Source organism: Syngnathoides biaculeatus, chromosome 4, assembly GCF_019802595.1.
Source record: "Syngnathoides biaculeatus isolate LvHL_M chromosome 4, ASM1980259v1, whole genome shotgun sequence".
In the NCBI taxonomy this organism is placed as follows: domain Eukaryota; kingdom Metazoa; phylum Chordata; class Actinopteri; order Syngnathiformes; family Syngnathidae; genus Syngnathoides; species Syngnathoides biaculeatus.
In genome coordinates, this window is record NC_084643.1 from 20,119,441 (window position 1) to 20,137,072 (window position 17,632).

Consider the following 17,632-nt stretch of genomic DNA (forward strand, 5'->3'; position numbering starts at 1 on the left):
AAATGTAAAAAGAAAGCACTTTTTTTTTTTACATTTCATGCAAACTTACCATGCCTGTGTGCTTGGTCATGTTGACATTGTTGATGTACAATATTCATCATAGGTGAGTCACTTTCTTAAGCCACAAGGAAATAATTTGCTTCATACTTAAAAATCCATTGTCAAAGGCCAACGGCTTGACAAAATAGTCCCAAAAATGGCATGTTAGAGATTTCATAATTTGTGTTTTGTATTTTTTATGCCCTGCTTCCCCCCCCCCCCACCTCACCTTTCACTCACTCTCTCTGGTGTAGCTATGGCACAACAGGCACTAGATATTACCATCATGACATGGTCACCAAGGTCAATGGCCCACGTTCAACATGGCCACCACACAGGCATGGAAACCATCTCTAGTCATGTACCTGTATATCAATGACACACAAATATGTAGTTCAGTCACATTCTCTGCCTGCATTGTACTACATCCATCCATCCATATTCGTCATCCTATCCTATACTCATGAGAGTCGCGGGGAGTGCTGGAGTCTATCCCAGCTGTAAAGGGGCAGGAGGCGGGGTACACCTTGAACTGGTTGCTAGCCAATTGCAAGGCACATTGAGACAAACATCTGCAATCACACCAAGGGGCTATTTAGAGTGTCCAATTAATGTTGCATGTTTTTGGATAGTGGGAGGAAACCGGAGTGCCCGGAGGAAACTCATGCAGGCACGGGGAGAACATGCAAACTCCACACAGGCGGGTCCGGGATTGAACCCGGGACCTCAGAACTGAGCCAACGCTTTACCAGTTGAGTCACCGTGCTGTGTATTGTACTTCAGGGGCAGTAAACAATTCTGGCTCAAACAAACTTTTTCAAAGGACCTGTAGCACCTGTAGAAAATAATTAAATTTTAAAATATTTTAATTTTCGTGTATTTTGTGTCACTTGGGAAAAATCATCACATTTTAGTCGAGAATTAATGTGGTTTCGTTTTTTTTTTAAATAATTGCAGTCAAATGCAAGAATGGCTTAAATTTGACCCCAAACTATGCCAGGGTTAAGCAATCTTGAAGGTTGTTTGATAATAACTTTAAATCATACCCAATAAATGTAATTTTAAGTAAAGTAATGAGGCAAATATTGTAGTCCAGCAACAGTTCTTAGAGGACCACAGAACAAAAGACAATGAATCTAATTTCGAATCAGATCAACCGATCAGCCATCGATTGCTCTGGTCTTGTCTTGCCCTCATTTACAACAGCTGCTCTCTCTCTCTCTCTATCTCTCTCTCTCTCTCTCTCTCTCTCTCTCTCTCTCTCTCTCTCTCTCTCTCTCTCTCTCTCTCTCTTCTCTCTCTCTCTCTCTCTCTCTCTCTCTCTCTCTCTCTCTCTCTCTCTCCCTCGCTCTCGTTCTCCCTCGCTCTCCTCTGCTGACTTGGAGCCGCGTTCAGTCAGTCAATCTCTTTTACGGTTGTGCTCAACTCGGAGGGAAAAGGCGGCGTGGCTTGTTTTTTTCGGGACTTGTGGTGTGATCCATGGCGCCCGGACCTTGCGGATACTTGCCGGCGACACCCACGATGAACACGACGCCATGTGTTTTGCTGTTGGATGTACACTGCGTCATATTGTGTGATTGAGAGCGACTTGGGAAGTCTATTTGCGGACGATCTGTCATCTGCGTCTCCGCCTCTCCCAACTGGATCGTCCTGCATGGGAGATCTTGAGGCTGGACGAGACACACAATTTTGCTAACTATAGCTGCAACAACTTTGGTTTACTAAAAAGAGATTTTTAAAAAATACATTTTTTCCAACGATTTTTCGTTTAGAGAAAGACGAAAGACTTGTCACCTGATAGTTTGTGTTTATCGACCTACCTCCGAACAGCCATCCCCCCCGAAACTGGATTAATCCCTCGTTGTTTGCATGAATGTCTTTCTTTGGTGTTCCCTGCGGTCTGGGTGGTTCGGATATCCTTCAGAGCCGCTCTCAGCGCGCTGGCCACGGTAAGGTTTCACGCCCTTGCACTCGTGGCTTTTTAGATTTTTAACAAACAGCCCGAGGTCGTTGATACGTAAATTAGACAGCGGATGTCTTTATTTCATCTTCACAATGCAGTATTCGCATTGTGGTTATTGTTTACCTTGCTACGCTGTCTCCCTGTCGGTAGCGCCGGGAGATTTTTGTCCACACCGTTTCACAACCGCAAAACTCACTTTTAGGAGCTTTGACATATTCAAAAGGTTTCATCAACAGCGGCCAATCTGATTTTAGCCCTCATGGTCGTACAGGGAAATTTAGATTGAAGTTACAAGTAAACATTTTCCTAAAAGGAGCATAACAACAATACGAATACTATTACCAATAATAATGTAAAATCTTTTGTGAAAGCATTTTTTTTTTGTCAGCTGCTTTAACATCACATCTGAATGACATTGCGTTACATCCACAATTATATTTCAAGAGTTTGATTGACCATTGTGATTATGTTCAGTTTTCCATAGTAATATTTTGTAGATTATAATGATGTATTTATTAATGTAAAATGCAAGGCATATAGGACATCCTGGCCTATATGTAACTCTCAAAACCTTAATTAGATTTACTTTTTTACTGCTCAGAATATTTGCCTTCAAGGTCAAGTATTATCATGTGGGTTATTGCATAATATCAGTAGTATAATAAATCAATCAATATAATATTGTTTTATTTTGATACTTTGTATTTTTGTCACTTGCTTCCAAGTGTGTTAGTTGTTTTCAAGTTGGAAAATAACATTCCCATTATAATCCTGTAAGGTTCTATCTCACGTCCTAATTGTGGGTTTAGGCTTTGTTCTCTCAGGAAATTGTTGTCGTATTTGAGATGTATAAGTGTTCTCTCTATATGTGTCATTGACCTATACGTTCTTTTCTGTGTCAAAGTTGCTTTCCATATTAAAAGCATATTGGGTTTATATTTGGCAGCAAGCACAGGTAGTATTGTCTAAAATGTAAAATTTTAAATCAAAACACAATTTTAAGCATCTCATCTGATTTAATTTTGTGGTGTATGATGTATTTTTGTAGCATTTCTGGAATGTTTGCAATCATAATGTGACATAATAGTCTTCTAACAGTACAGTATAGCTTTGCAGTCAATTACTGACAAATGTTGGTTGCTTTTGACCAAAAACAAAGCTATTTTTTTAACATGAAAAACAAAAGGAATGGAAATATTTTGGTAAATGCTTTTCATTCAACACTAATTATATCGTTTGTTTTTCTGAAAATTAGATGCATTACCTGTTTTTAGATTGAACCACATTTCTATAGTATTGTGATACTTGTGTTGAATTCTAGATTATCCTTGCTAAATGTAAATTTCTGTTTCATATACAGTGACGGTTTTAGCATCGCACAAGCTTGCAATATAGATGTCATTTTTGTATCATCAGAACCTATGTAAAAGAAGCAGTGTACTGTAACCGATGAGGTCGGTAAATTGCCGCATGATATTCTCAGACCATCATTGATTCTTATATCCTGTTAGGTCTAGATGTCTGAGTCATATAGAGTAAATTACTTTGTTATGCCAATCACCCGTTAACCTCCTCCTCCCTGCACCTACTTATTAAAATATTTATATTTTTCTGCCTCCCAGCACCTATCTGTAATCTTTCACAGATGAGACTCTGGAATTATTTTGCAAAAACCTCTCCTATTCCCATCTTCAAAAATCCCATTTATCTCTCATGGAAAGCTGATAAGAAACAGGCCGGCTTGGTAAATGTGATAAGAAGGTGAAAAATCGCCCAGCTATTTGTAACGGAAGAGTTGGGGCAGATCACAGCTGGGGAAGACATGACAAACCCAGCATCATGAGACTAATACCTTGTGCCACCTGAAGTCTGGTTACTAGATAGACGAAGAAAGAAAATGGAGATTTATTTCGTGTGTGACTTCACAAACCAACAATATACATGACAGGTTAAAAAGACAGCGCATTTTGGAGCCACGGGGATTACAGCCATCATAAAATAGATCCAAATGAAATTCATTCCATTAAAAATGTTGATGTATTTTGGATTTGAACTGTGCTTAAATTGTGACGTCCCAAATATATTGTAAATCCCAACTGGACCTGTTTAAAATGTGGAGCTTATCCAAATTGGCTTATACACTGAGCCTTAAGATGCCCCGTGAGGGAGACTTCACGAATTGAGGAAGAGTAGGTTGTGCTCGTGGACTCAAAAATAACACTCCTAAAATTCTGCTAGTCTTTTTGGGCCAACATTAGGTTACTGGAACATTGTTTACATTATATGTCTTACTTGTTTGGTCCCTTCAAATTTTTAAAATTGAGTATTTGATTATTTGGAGTTTGATTTTGGTGCATGGCCTTCACAAAATGCGTCTATTCACAATACACACTTTATAATAAATTTGTAATTTATTGATTGAAGCAGTTTTTCCCGAAAAACAAGAAAAAACAGTAAATCTATGTATGTATGTTTGTAATCTATCATCTGACAAAGAAGCTAGTCGGTTTGTCATTCAATAATTTTGTATGAGCCACAAAAGATGGATTCTTCAGGGGACGTGTCATTACTATATAACAGATGACACCAAGCAAGTGATGTGATACTTCAAGGACACTCCCTGAGCTCCACCACTTTGTGGTCCACACCGTTAGTTGTCCCTCTGGTACTTGGATCTACAGCTCAGTCCTGTCAATGGACTTGCCATAAAACACTCCCCCTGCACCCAAAAACAGAAAAGGAAACGTTTGGCAGGCTTTCTTTTAATGCAGACTGCAGAGGCATATCTGTTTTTAACATTGAAGGTTACAAATAACGCAAAGAGATGCTTGAGTCAAGCAGCTGTAAAGGGAAATTGAGGTGTTGGCAAAACAAAATCCTTTTTTTTTTCCACGCTCTCTATATTCATGGCAGTTCCTTTGGAGCCGGCTGTGTTATTAAGTGTTCCGGACAGCAGGGGATTCATGTGGTTTGTCCAAATGGAAGTGACCAGCAATATTTTTTTGTGCTTTTTGCCAGCTCCCAACTGCCAGACAATGGGCCTCATTGTGACAATGAGCCACAGCTCTTGTATGTCTCATCTCAGCCCATATAGTGTTATTCCCTAAACAAGTGCATCTGCTCCCTTAAAAACCCAAGGCTGTTTGTATTTTTCTTAATTTTCTCTCCACTCAAAATGTCAACAATCCAAGGTCTTTTGAATATCTCCAGGTGCAATTGATGTCATAGGTCAGCCGCTCACTCAGTCGGTGGGTAATGTGTGTTTCATGCTCTTGGCTGAGTGTGATGAACTCTCTATGTTGGCTGCTTTGAGCCACTGAGGAAGTGGAGCAAGTCACACTGCCAGGCAATGTTACAATAATTTTCCTGTGACGGTGTTATTGTTGTTTTGCTCCCCTGTAACAAAGAAATCTCTCTTGACTTCGGACATCTGATAAATCAAGTACTTGCTTTAAAAAAGCTCTGCCTTTTTATCCCACCAGCTTTTCTGCTTATTGACCACTAACAGCAGTTTAGAGTGCTCATTGTGATATTATAGAAGACAACCAGAGGTCCTTTGATTCTCAGGTACTCCTCACTCATTGGGCCCAATGTCATTGGGCGCAATGTCCAGACATGCGGATACACTGAAGCAAGTTTTTGCCTCTTTCAAAGCTCTTTGTCCAGGTCAACCTGTAAACCTGGCAACTGTCCAACTCCTTGCCTTTGTCTTATTGCTGTCTCCCCTTACGATTTTCAAGCAGTGTTTCCTCAGGAGCAGTCTATGTCTTTTGTTACCTTTATGAGCCATAATTAAATGTGCACAACATGGCACAGTGTTTGAGCAGGAACCCCAGACGTGCCATTAGCCAGATGTGACTGCTCAGACCTTAATGATAGAGGAACATAGGCGTAGGAGACAAGCCCAGGAGTCCTTCATCACGCCATCCCGAGGTGTCGTGTGGGCCTAATTGCTCCATCGTTTTGTGCACCATACAAGCCCCAGTAACACTTAGCGTCATGCATTCATTATATAATCTCCCAGAGCTACTTCAGGCAGTGTTGTTCATGTTTAACCAGAGGTGGGTGGTGCACAGCAGCGAGGCTTTTAGCCATCAAGTATGATTCATGAGGGGACTTCTTAACATCTTTGTTTTCAGCATTGCATGCAAGAAGTGGGGTGATGTACTGTGTATGGAGTGCATTAACAGTTTACAGTGTCTCATTGGAGAGGGTTCATTGCAGTTATGTTGCGCTGTTAGAAGGATAAAAGGCACTCTTATTTGGAGCTGCTGCAAATCATTAGGCGAAGTTACACATCAGAGTCTGTTTTCAATTTATGTTGAATTGGTTTTGGATCGAATTGTATCCAGTCGTAGTGGAAAACTGATGTACTACAAGCCATAAAGCGAAGAAGCCACTTTTCCAGAAACTAACCTGCCTTGTCTGTCAGTGCCTGATGGCTTTGGAAATCCTAAAGGATCAGTGCTGACTGATCATCTCAAATTCAGTACTTCTTTCCAGCGTTGCCTGGGTTCTCACTATTGAGAAGGGATCTCATATTTCTTTCTAAGCTCTTTCACTTGCGGCACATTAAAGCCCCCCACTCCACCCTACCTCCTTCATCGTCTTTTAATCCAACTCTTATGTTATTTTCCTCCTTAGTAAGCAGATTTGAGTCAGGGACTTTAATTAGATGCATCTTTTACAGGATGTGGATGTGTGTGATGGTCCATGTGCTGCCTGGGGAGCGTTAGGTGGAAATGGGTCTACATACCAAACATACGGCACTCTCACTGGAAAGCAGTCCCCTTCGTTAGTGATGAACTCAAGAGCTGCTGCTCACATTTGGGTAATTAACGCCACCACAGATTGTCGAACAGCTGTGCAATTTAGCACTGTGGCAACAGCGGCGAGTCAAGACTCTGCAAGTACTGCACGACTATGAAGTTGATTCATACAGGATCTCGTTTAGGCCCTATTCAACTTTTCTCTTGTGGCCAAACATAGCCTCAATTACTTGACAGAATAGCATGATAAAATAATGGTATTTCAGTGAAAATATCGAACACGAACAAATGCATGCAGTGTGTGCAATATAAACCAGGAGAAAATTATACAATTTAATCCTGAAGTATAAAATTAAGGCCATCCTTCATCAGCAAAGCACAACTATTAATTACATAAACAGTATGTTGGTCTATTTATTCAGCCTTTACAGTAATTTGGGGGAATTGATCAAGTTGCATGAAGCCCCATCTCCATCTAATTTAAGTAGCTTCTCAGGCACCATTTGACAAGCTAAATTAAATTTAAATGTTAACTAAGACATCATATTCTTTTTAATCCTATTTTTTTTCCTTTTTGATTGTAGCTTATCCATAACATTCCATTGTCCAGTTTTATTTGATCAGTTTTTATCTTTGCCTATCTGCAGCATCGGAGTTTTTATTTTGTCTATGAAGAGTTGTGTGTGTATGTGCATATGTGTCTACAGTATTTCGCATTATTAGGAAGGTTGGTGAAGAGAACAAAGTTTATTGGGCAGTGTCATTCATTGGGTCTCTTGGGATTGAGCCTTGTTTGCGTCTCTCTCTGGCTTATCAAGTGACAGTGACATGCAGGGGTGTCTGCAAGGCACGTCTTGTTCCATCAATGGAGAATGCCCAGGGAACTTGTTAACTATCTGCTAACCCAGAATATGCTGACATTGATGAGACATTTTTTCTTCTCAGATCATATTCGGGAGCTTAGCTGCCATCATCAACCGCAATTCATTGAGTGTTCTGGGAAATGAAGATGATACGATGGTAGTAATGGGAAAAATGCCTATCTGCAGTGTTGCCAAGTGAAGTTAAATGGATAGTTGGATAGCCAAGCCAGAGAATTAGACAGATTCCACTGGCCTGTCATTTGCAGTGTGATAAGAGGTAACGTGAGGAGAGAAGGTAAAGGCCTTCCTCTACGGGTGTGGGCTGGATGCTTCTGGAGACACAGGGAACATAATTGGGCTGCCCTCACTCTGGACTGTTGGACAAAACAGACACATCTCCCTCTCATCCGCCATGTTGCTTGAAGATATAATTCAGAAGCTGCATCAGTTGCTCCCGCTCAGGCCCTGAGGAGTCATGTGACGACAATGCCAAACAAGACTTGTCATTTGTGCTTACAGGGGCATTTTCATGGAATGTATCTTCTGTTTCTTCTTTCAGCTTTCTTCCATTCCCGTAAATGCCTTTCCTTTGAGACCTAACTGTGACACGGGAACACTTTGAGCAGAAACCCCCGCTGGACAAAGCAAAACGATCACTATTGTTCTGAACAGACTACGTCTTCAAGCTTCTTTGTACTCACATGGGGGGCTGACATCACCGCGGGTATCCCAAGTGCAGTTCACCTTCATATTCGAGCGCAACTCCTGCACAGTTTTGAAAATGGACAGAAGTTCTCCTCCAAGTCGGGCATGTCACTACAGCTGGTATTGGCTTGGACAGCATAGGGTGGAGTTTCCTCTGCATTTTTTGGGCCATTTCCGGTAGCCATTTTTTCCTTTCCTTTCCTTAACAAAGAACAAAGCAACAACAATGCCGGCTGTGGAACTGTTTGCTTGAGTAAATCGACCTAGATGACCAGATTATGGTGGAAAATCAATCGAGAAGGCAGCGCCGTAGATGGTTTGTACAACCAAGGGGCACGCTGAGTATGTCATCACAGTACGTGATGAAAATTGACCATGATACCTGGGACTTTCAACACGCAGCAACAATTTTTACCGTGTGCGTGTCAAGTGACGCAGAGAGGCTGTGTGATTCAATGGGGTTGTTGTCAGCTAAGTGAACAAGTATAAAGAGGCCTCTAGTAGGAAGATAGGATTTCATTTCATGGGCCAAGTGTTCAGACATGACCCTGTTTAGTCATGTTGTTTTGATATTATAATTGTGTGTTAATCATTTGGGTACATTACATTAAACTATTGGGGAACTGGTCCAAGTTCTACGGTCTTGTTATCAAGACAAGCCAGAGATTGATTGAAGGATAGTAAGAAGGAAAAAATGTTTATATGCAAGATTTGTGCAAGTACAGTATGTACTCATGTTTTCATGAAATGTTTAGTATTGTAGTGGATAGTGATGTCTGATTAAAACAGTGTAATTCTATATCTGAAGAAATTAAGCTGTAGTAAGAACGAGACTACCTTTATTGTACTCCAAGTCTTTCCCTCCTGACATTGGCATCCCACCAGCTCCTGTCATCACAGTTGACAGCATAGGCAGTGATCTGAATACTCAGAGACAATTTCGGGCTGGAGCTAAGCACACTAGGTTTCCAGTTACATGCAAGTGGGTGGTTCGTGGTGGGATGCCACACAGTTTCACAGTGTCAGCAAGGCAGTCCATGGTGGGAGACACCCAAGCATGGGTATAAAACTAATGGCTGCAACCATAAATGGAGCTGGGAAAATAATCAAGCAGTTATCCTCGCTCATTTTTGGAAAAACAAGATCACTTTGAATGAAGTATAGAAGCCCTGTCATTATTTTTTTTTTTTTCAGATGATATTTTCATTCTTTCAATTTTCATACTGCTTATCCTCACTAGCTTCGCGGGCGTACTGGAGCCTATCCCAGGTATCTTCGAGCAAGGTGTGCGATACACACTGGACTGGTTACAAGCCAATCAGAGGGCACATACAAACAAGCAGCCATTTCCACAAACATCTACGGAAAATTTAGAGTCCTCAATTAACCAGGAAGAGGAAACCAGTGTACCTGGAGAAAACCCATGCATGCATGGGAAGAACATAGAAGCTCCATTCAAGGGACGCCAAGTTTGAACCCGGTCCTCAGAAGTGTGACGCTGATGTGCTAATCAGTTGTCCACCGTGCCCAGACATATTTTCCCAAATATTATCATGATAAATGAGAATAATTGTTTTGTGTTTTTTTTCTGACTCTTAAATCTTAAATAAGGGCAAACCTCGAGCTGCAAGACTGTCATTGGTCCCCTGTAGATGAGCCCTTCTCCTGTCACTCAAACATGGTATATGATGACATTTGCTCTTGTCAACTATATCCCCGAATAAAGTGAGCCATTGATGTTATGCTCAATAAAGAGTGAACATTCTCATGTTTGTGTGGATTGGGGAGTAACGCATCAACTCGAATAGGATTGGGCATTGTTTGAATTTGCGTGATTCTGGTCCCAGTTCTGGTTCCTTATTTCGATTTTGGTTCCAAAGATTCCAAATCTTTTAGGGGGCTGGGTCCAAAATCCATTTTCTTAGCAGCCCACAGCACTGCCTATAATGAACATTTGACTTGGGGTATTTAACAAGTATCAATATCAAACCTATGAACTAAAAGTTAGTGTGTGTGGAACTAACTCAAGTGATGTTTAGTCAATGTAGCACTTTGAAACCACATAAAATGGTTTAGATACAGTGAAGAAAATAAGTATTAGTAACCCTGCTATATTGCAAGTTCTCCCACTTTGAAATCATGGAGGGGTCTGAAATTTTCATCGTAGGTGCATGTCCACTGTGAGAGAGATAATCTAAAGAGAAAAATCCAGAAATCATAGTATCTTTTTTTTTTTTTTTTTTTAAACGATTTGTGCGATACAGCTGCAAATAAGTTTTTGAACACCTGACAAAACCAATGTTAATATTTGGTACAGTAGCCTTTGTTTGCAATTACAGAGGTCAAACGTCTCCTGTAGTTGTACACCAAGTTTGCACACACTGCAGGAGGGATTTTGACCCACTCCTCAACACAGATCTTCTCTAGATCAGACAGGTTTCTGGGCTGTCGCTGAGAAACACGGAGTTTAAGCTCCCTCCAAAGATTTTCTATTGGGTTTAGGTCTGGAGACTGACTAGGCCACGCCAGAATCTTGAAATGCATCTTACAGAGTTGGTTTTCCTGGCTGTGTGCTTCGGGTCATTGTCATGTTGAAAGACCCAGCCACGACCCATCTTCAATGCTCTGACAGAGGGAAAGAGGTTGTTCCCCAAAATCTCACAATACATGGCCGCGGTCATCCTTTCCTTAGTACAGTGCAGTCGTCCTGTCCCATGTGCAGAAAAACACCCACAAAGCATGATGCTACCACCCCAATGCTTCACAGTAGGGATGGTGTTCTTGGGATGGAACTCATCATTTGTGTTCCTCCAAACACCGTTAGTGCAATTATGACCAAAAAGTTCTATTTTTAGTCTCATATGACCACAAAACTTTCTCCCGTGATTCCTCTGTAACATCCAAATGGTCATTGACAAACTTAAGACAGGCCTTGACATGTGCTGGTTTAAGCAGCAGAACCTTCCGTGCCATGCCACCAGTCACCTTGGAAACGGTGGTCCCAGCTCTTTTCAGGTCATTGCCCGAGTCCTGTTGTGTAGTCCTGGGCTGATTCCTCAGCTTTCTAAGGATGATTGAGACCCCATGATGTGATATCTTGCATGGGGCTCCACTCCGATTGAAATTGACCGTCATGTTTAGGTTCTTCCATTTTCTAATAATTGTTCGAACAGTGGACCTTTTTTCACCAAGCTGCTTGGCAATTTCGGAGTTGTACAATTTTGTCTCTGGTGTTTTTGGACAGCTCTTTGGTCTTGGCCTTGTTACAAGTTTGAGTCTTACTGATTTTGTATGGGGTGGACAGGTGTCTTTATGCAGCTAACGACCTAACACAAGTGCATTTGATTTAGAATAATACATGGAGTGGAGGTGGACTTTTAAAGGCGGACTAACAGGTCTTTAAGGTTCAGAATTCTAGCTGATAGACAGGTGTTCAAATACTTATTTGCAGCTTTATCACACAAATAAATCGTTTAATAATCAGACATTGTGATTTCTGGATTTTTCTTTTTAGATTTTCTCTCTGACAGTGGACATGCACCTATGATGAAAATGTCAGAGGCCTCCATGATTTCATTTTGACATTTTAAGCTTGCTCAGTAAGTAAAATAACTTCACACTGTACCAGTGATTTTTTTTTTTTTTTTTTTTTTTAAACTGACGGAACAAAATGCTATAAAGCCTTGATTCATTTCCTTACTCCAGTTGTCTTCCATTTGTGTGTGTGTGGGGGGGGAGGGGGGGCTACCCTGAACATTATTCATTGTTACACCCAGTAGATGGAGCTAATTTTACTACCGAGCGCACCAGCTACTGAAATGATATTTTGAAATGATGAAAGATGTAAAATTTTAGCTGGAAAAACAAAGTTGAGATTTTTGTTTATTCTTGGTGGCTTGATAAATTTGCCAGTGTAATTTTTCAACTGTAAAAGTGACCACTTTATTGATTATTGCAAGCTAAGCCTATCCTTATTTATGGAAAAAGTGTGTGTGTGTGTGTGTGTGTGTGTGTGTGTGTGAGAGAGCGATAATAATTTCATCTCCAAAGGGGGATGCTGCAAAAAAAAAAAAAAAAAGTTTGGGAACCACTTTCTGACCCACCAATGAGGGACAAGAATAAAATTTGTTATATTATCAGCCAACGTTTAAGTGGACTTTGTCCCAATTCAGTGTGATGCAATGGTGAAATTGTACCTCAATGTTAAGCTTTTTTTTTTTTTTTTTTACATCAGCTCTTACGATGTTTTGAAGAATAAAATAAATGCTGAAACCCATCAGTGGTAAAATGGCACCAACCGTTCCCTTGTTAACTGTCTTAATGTTTGCATATGTAGTGGGTCGAAATCTGCGTTGTTTTTTTTTTGGATGATGAATGAAAAGACACACACGTTGGCTGGTCTCATCCTGGTTTAATCCTCTCTCTGTATTATAAAGGAGACGTATTCACGGATGGTCACAGATTTCTCTTCGTAATTAAACTCTTACACTCAGGAATCTCACAAACAAGAGGAAGTATCTCACAAAAACAAATAACATGATTTACATTCCAACAGATGAAAAGAATATAAAAAAACTTGCATAAACTCACATACCTGTATTATAAAGAACATGGTCACCACGTGGCCTCTGCTAAATCTAATTCGCACCGAGCAAACAACATGGTCGCCTAATGACACACACAGACCTCAAACTCTCCACTTCTCGAGCTAGTGAGTTTATGTTTGAAATTAATGAAACGCATTCAACACTGGACCTCTGTGACTACACTCGCTTTGCAAACGTTTTAAACTAACTTATACTAACATTCTACAACAAAACAAAAATATGTGGGGAACAAAAAAGCATACCTTACACTCAGGAATGTCACAAACAAGAGGAAATATTCCATCCCACCACACAATAAGTGTGGCTTCAAAATAAAACACACAGCCTACTTCCAGTGTTTCTCAAATCTTCCACCAACAATTCATCGGCATTTTCCCCTACAATGAACTTTTTTTAGACACACTATTTCTTATAACATTAATAACACTGAAAAGAACTAAAAGCATAAATGACAGAGAAAGTGCTGCCTATCAAAATAAAAGGGCGCTTCCATGTCCTGTTCCTATTATAGTGCACAACATCACACCATTACACATGTATTTTATTGTTTCACTCACTCATTTGATTGAGAGTTGACTTCACTGAAGCGTAGGCTGATGCCCTGAGCATGTCAGATGCTACAGCTCGTCAAAGCCTCCTTTGCACAATAAACTTTTGTGTTGTACTGAGGTGACTATTTTCAACAAAGTTAAGACACACAAGCATGTCTGTGAGCTTTCGTCTTTGTTGGTTAACGCCTTTCTTTTTTTGCCACTTCTTATTGGAGTCAATGCACAAGGTATCGAAACTAGGTACCGAATTTTTGAAATTTGAACATCAGTCCCGGTTCCATTCAGTTCTCGATGCCCAATCCTAAACTTGGAGTGGGGCGCTGTCATTTTAAATGACTTTTTTGTGATGAAGTTGGCTGTTTACCTCCACAAAAGGCGAGCTCGTTAGCTGAGGGGCTAGGTCATTACATGCTAGCCATTTAGCCCTAGTCTCTCTTGTGTGAATTTACATACTGCACATGGAGCAAGGTTGTGGTGTATTTGATGGAGCCAATATACGCAAGAGTGTACTGGTTCGTTTCCATTCCATGAGCCCACTAGTGGCTAATGACACAGTCGGCCAACTCTGTTGATTCACTGTGTGATCCGTAAGTCAGCTCACCAGGACTATGACAATGGAAAAAGTATCATGCCCATTTAATTTATCATATGAAAAGTCAATATAGTAATTATCATGAATGACCTCTTTCACTATTTTAGATAGCATCATTTCAGTGGCTGGTGTAGGTTCAATAGTAAAATTAGGTCCATCTGCTGCATGTAACTCAATCATGAAAAGTGTTCATGGTAGCCCAAGGGTAGCCTCATAAAGCACGCCCCAGTTTCAAAACCATTGGCTAAGTTATAACATTGCACCCCTTTTTTTTTTTTAACTTACGCCGATACAAGATGTGGAAAGAGAGTGCTTTTTCCAGCAGAAAATAGATCGACTTGGTCCTGTTGGCTGGAATGGTCACTCTTTTCATGTGGAACTACAGCATGTATATGTAGACTTTCTTCATCCTTCCACATGCTGATTTAACATTGGCAGACATGAAATGCAAACATACTTCTTTTTTGAATGAGTCACATGCTCTACAGACGGCCCTGGAGACTAAACTAACTACTAATCCTAGGATTCACTTAAATATGAGAAAAGACTTCTTGAGCACACAAGCTGCTGCCTTGACTTCAAATGTTTGCACAACTCTTATTCAAATATAGACAGGAACTACCTTTGCTACGCCAGCTATTTCTCTATGTGTAGACATTTAAATTAAGTTGGAAGCTGCTATAAACTTACTATAGCAAAACAAACGTGATTTTTCACATTGACATTAATTAAACCCATTTACCTTCCTGTCTTAAACACACAAAAGATAAAACAGTTTGCAATTATTTAAACAGACTATTCAGATTGTATTTTTTTTTTATATTTTATTCACACAAGACTGTTTTGTTATGGTGAAATGTGGGAATTAAACCAGTTTAACTGTGATTTTTACTTAGTCTATAAAAAAATGAAAAAAATTCCCACACAATGCATTATGCATAAATACTCTATAATTTCATTGGAATCCACAAATCCGAAAGAGAAAATGACTGTCCTGTGTACAGTATTGTCATGGATCGGTCTGCAAGTAGGACCCAGATGCAGAGAGCATAGGGATGTAAGGTTGTAAACGAGCATTAATTGATCAGGAAGCAAACCATGAAACCCTGATAGCAAGTTCCAATGATGACTAAGCCGGAAGAGCAGGAGACTAGTTGTCGGTGAGCCGCAGCCTAGTGGTTGCAGAGACCCAGGGCTGCCGGCAGTCTGGAGACGAAAAAAGACAAAAAGTACGACGCTGTGAAAATTGCCAGAAGTATTATGAATTGAGCAAAGTTATGTTGGCTATGCTACAAACTTGAAGTGGTTTGTTGATACTCTGACGAGTTGGAGTCCCACAGTGTCTTAAAAGCAGTCGGGTTGATAAGGCTGACAAGCTGCAGCTGCTGGACACCCAACCTGTCAACCTGTGACTTACACACACACACACACGCACACACATCAGGGCACTGGGGCAGCAGCCATAACAGTACTCTCCTCCCCCTCCCCCACAAGCACCACCAGGCGGTTGAGCAAAGCGATCGGGATGAGCACAATGGAAGTCACGGATCAATAACTTGCTTAGAAGAAAATGTGCCAGAACCCAACTTCGCTCCTCCAGACCACATCCCTCCCAGTCAACCAGGTACTGGAGGCACGACCCCGGCGACACACATCCAGGAACCCGGAAACAGCCCAAGCAGGATGACCACCGACCACCACGGGAGCGTGGCTGGGGGGCAGTGGGGCGCTGGACAAAACCGGCTTCACTTTAGAAACGTGGAAGGTGGGGTGAATGCGGAGCGAGGAGGGGAGACTAAGGCACACCACACAAGTACCACAGCCACTATCTCAAAGGGCCCAATGAAGTGGGGGGGGGGGGTTGGTTTAGTTATCCTTGAGAGTCAGGTGTTTTGCACTGAGCCGCACTTTATGACCAACCGTGTGAGCAGGTGCGAGAATGCGCCAACTGTCTGCTTGTACTTGAGACGTGGCAAAGGACCGGAGAAGAGCGGCACACGCCTGCTTCCAGACCCTGGAGCACATGGACCTGCACAGATGGTACTGCAAGCTCTCGCTCTTGTGATGGGAACAGCGGCGCTTGTTAACCCAAGAAGAATTGAAAAGGGGACACGGCTAGGGAGGCGCTGCGTAGGGAATTATGGGCATACTCAACCCAGACCAGGTGATTGAGCCATGAAGCGGGGCGAGACTGGGAAATGCAACTGAGCGCGGTTTCCAGTTGTTGGTTGGTGCACTCAAATTGGCCATTAGTCTGAGGGTAATAGCCAGAGGACAAACCGACACTAATACCCTGGGAGGTGCACAATGCTTTCCAAACATGCGAGGTGAATTGGGGGCCTCTGTCAGAGACTATATCAATGGGATCTCATGCAGGCGGAAAACATGCTGGACCAGATGATCAGCAGTCTCCTTGGCCTATGGAAGCATGGGAATTGCCAAGAAGTGCAGAGCTTTGGAAAATGACAGTGTTCCTATTTGACGGGAGAAGCCCAGAGATGAAGTTGAGGCCTATGTGTGACCAAGGGCGCCTGGGGATGGGAACTGAACATAGTAAGCCTGAGTTCGGTTTAGAGGAAGTCTTATTCTGGGTGTCCCTCTCCATGGTGGGCCACCAGAACCATTGACAGAGAAAGGTTAGTGTTCTCTGGATTACAGGGTGACCAGTGCGTGCTGATAAATCGGCCCACTGTAGGACTTGGAGGTGGACTGAATCAGGGAGGAAGAGGGAGTTTTGGGAACCTCCGCCAGGTCTGCCTGTTCCTTAAGGGCCTCCTTGATTTCTAAAGTGAGGAGTCAAAATGGGCCCCGAATCCTTTGGGTCATCCTCAGCAGCAAACTGTCGGGACAGGGCATCTGCTTTGGTCTTCTCGGGCCCTGGCCGGTTGGACATGGTAAAGATGAGTCGATCAAAAAACGCCCCGTCCAAGTTATGCCGCCATTCCTCCAATGCCATCTTCACTGCCGAAAGTTCCCAGTTCCCGATTACGTAATTTCTCTCTGCGACAATTTGCTTGAAAAGAATGCACACGGGTGTCATGACCAGAACACAGGGTTGGACCCAAATGCACGACTCGAGGCGCATATAGTCAGTTTGCGAAACATATTTATTCAGTCCAGTGTCGGGGATCAGGCAGGAAGTCAACGGGAGCAGCAGTAACAAAAATGTCAGGCATAAGAGGCAGGTCAGCGGGCAGGCAGGAGTCGGTACACGGGAAATCAGGAACGGGATTACGAGAGTGCGGGAACGAGGTATGAAGCAACAATCTGGCAAAGGCCAGACTGTACGTGTGGTACTATATAACTGGGACATCATTACTAGAGTTGAGGCACAGGTGTGCGCCTCTGCAGATCGCGGCAGGTGCGTGCCGCCTCGGGGACTGGTACGGCCAGGACAGGGACCGGCAGGGCCATGACAACGGGTGGGCCTTGCCATAAGTCGAGTAACACTGAGACCGCACCGCACCAATTCCTGCCTCTGACTTCAACGATTTGTCACTCAGGATCCAGGTGAACAAGAAGAGGAGCTGAGGAGAAAAGTCT

General features: G+C 42.0%; 1 protein-coding gene across 5 annotated transcripts in view; it reads left to right on the top strand.

Annotated features, from left to right (window-relative positions):
• fbrsl1 (fibrosin-like 1) overlaps nt 1-17,632 on the top strand; it is a 440,559-nt gene that overhangs the window by 361,236 nt on the left and 61,691 nt on the right. For 2 of the 5 annotated variants that reach the window (XM_061816691.1, XM_061816693.1), the window contains exon 1: nt 1,374-1,988. The exons of 2 other annotated variants lie outside the window; for them this stretch is intronic. Coding sequence is in view for 1 of the 3 variants with exons in the window: in XM_061816693.1 (XP_061672677.1) it covers nt 1,913-1,988 (76 nt within the window). In the remaining 2 variants the exon portion in view is untranslated. Of the gene's footprint in view, nt 1-773; nt 791-1,373; nt 1,989-17,632 lie in introns of those variants that run through there. One more of the 5 variants, XM_061816692.1, reaches the window with a different exon arrangement.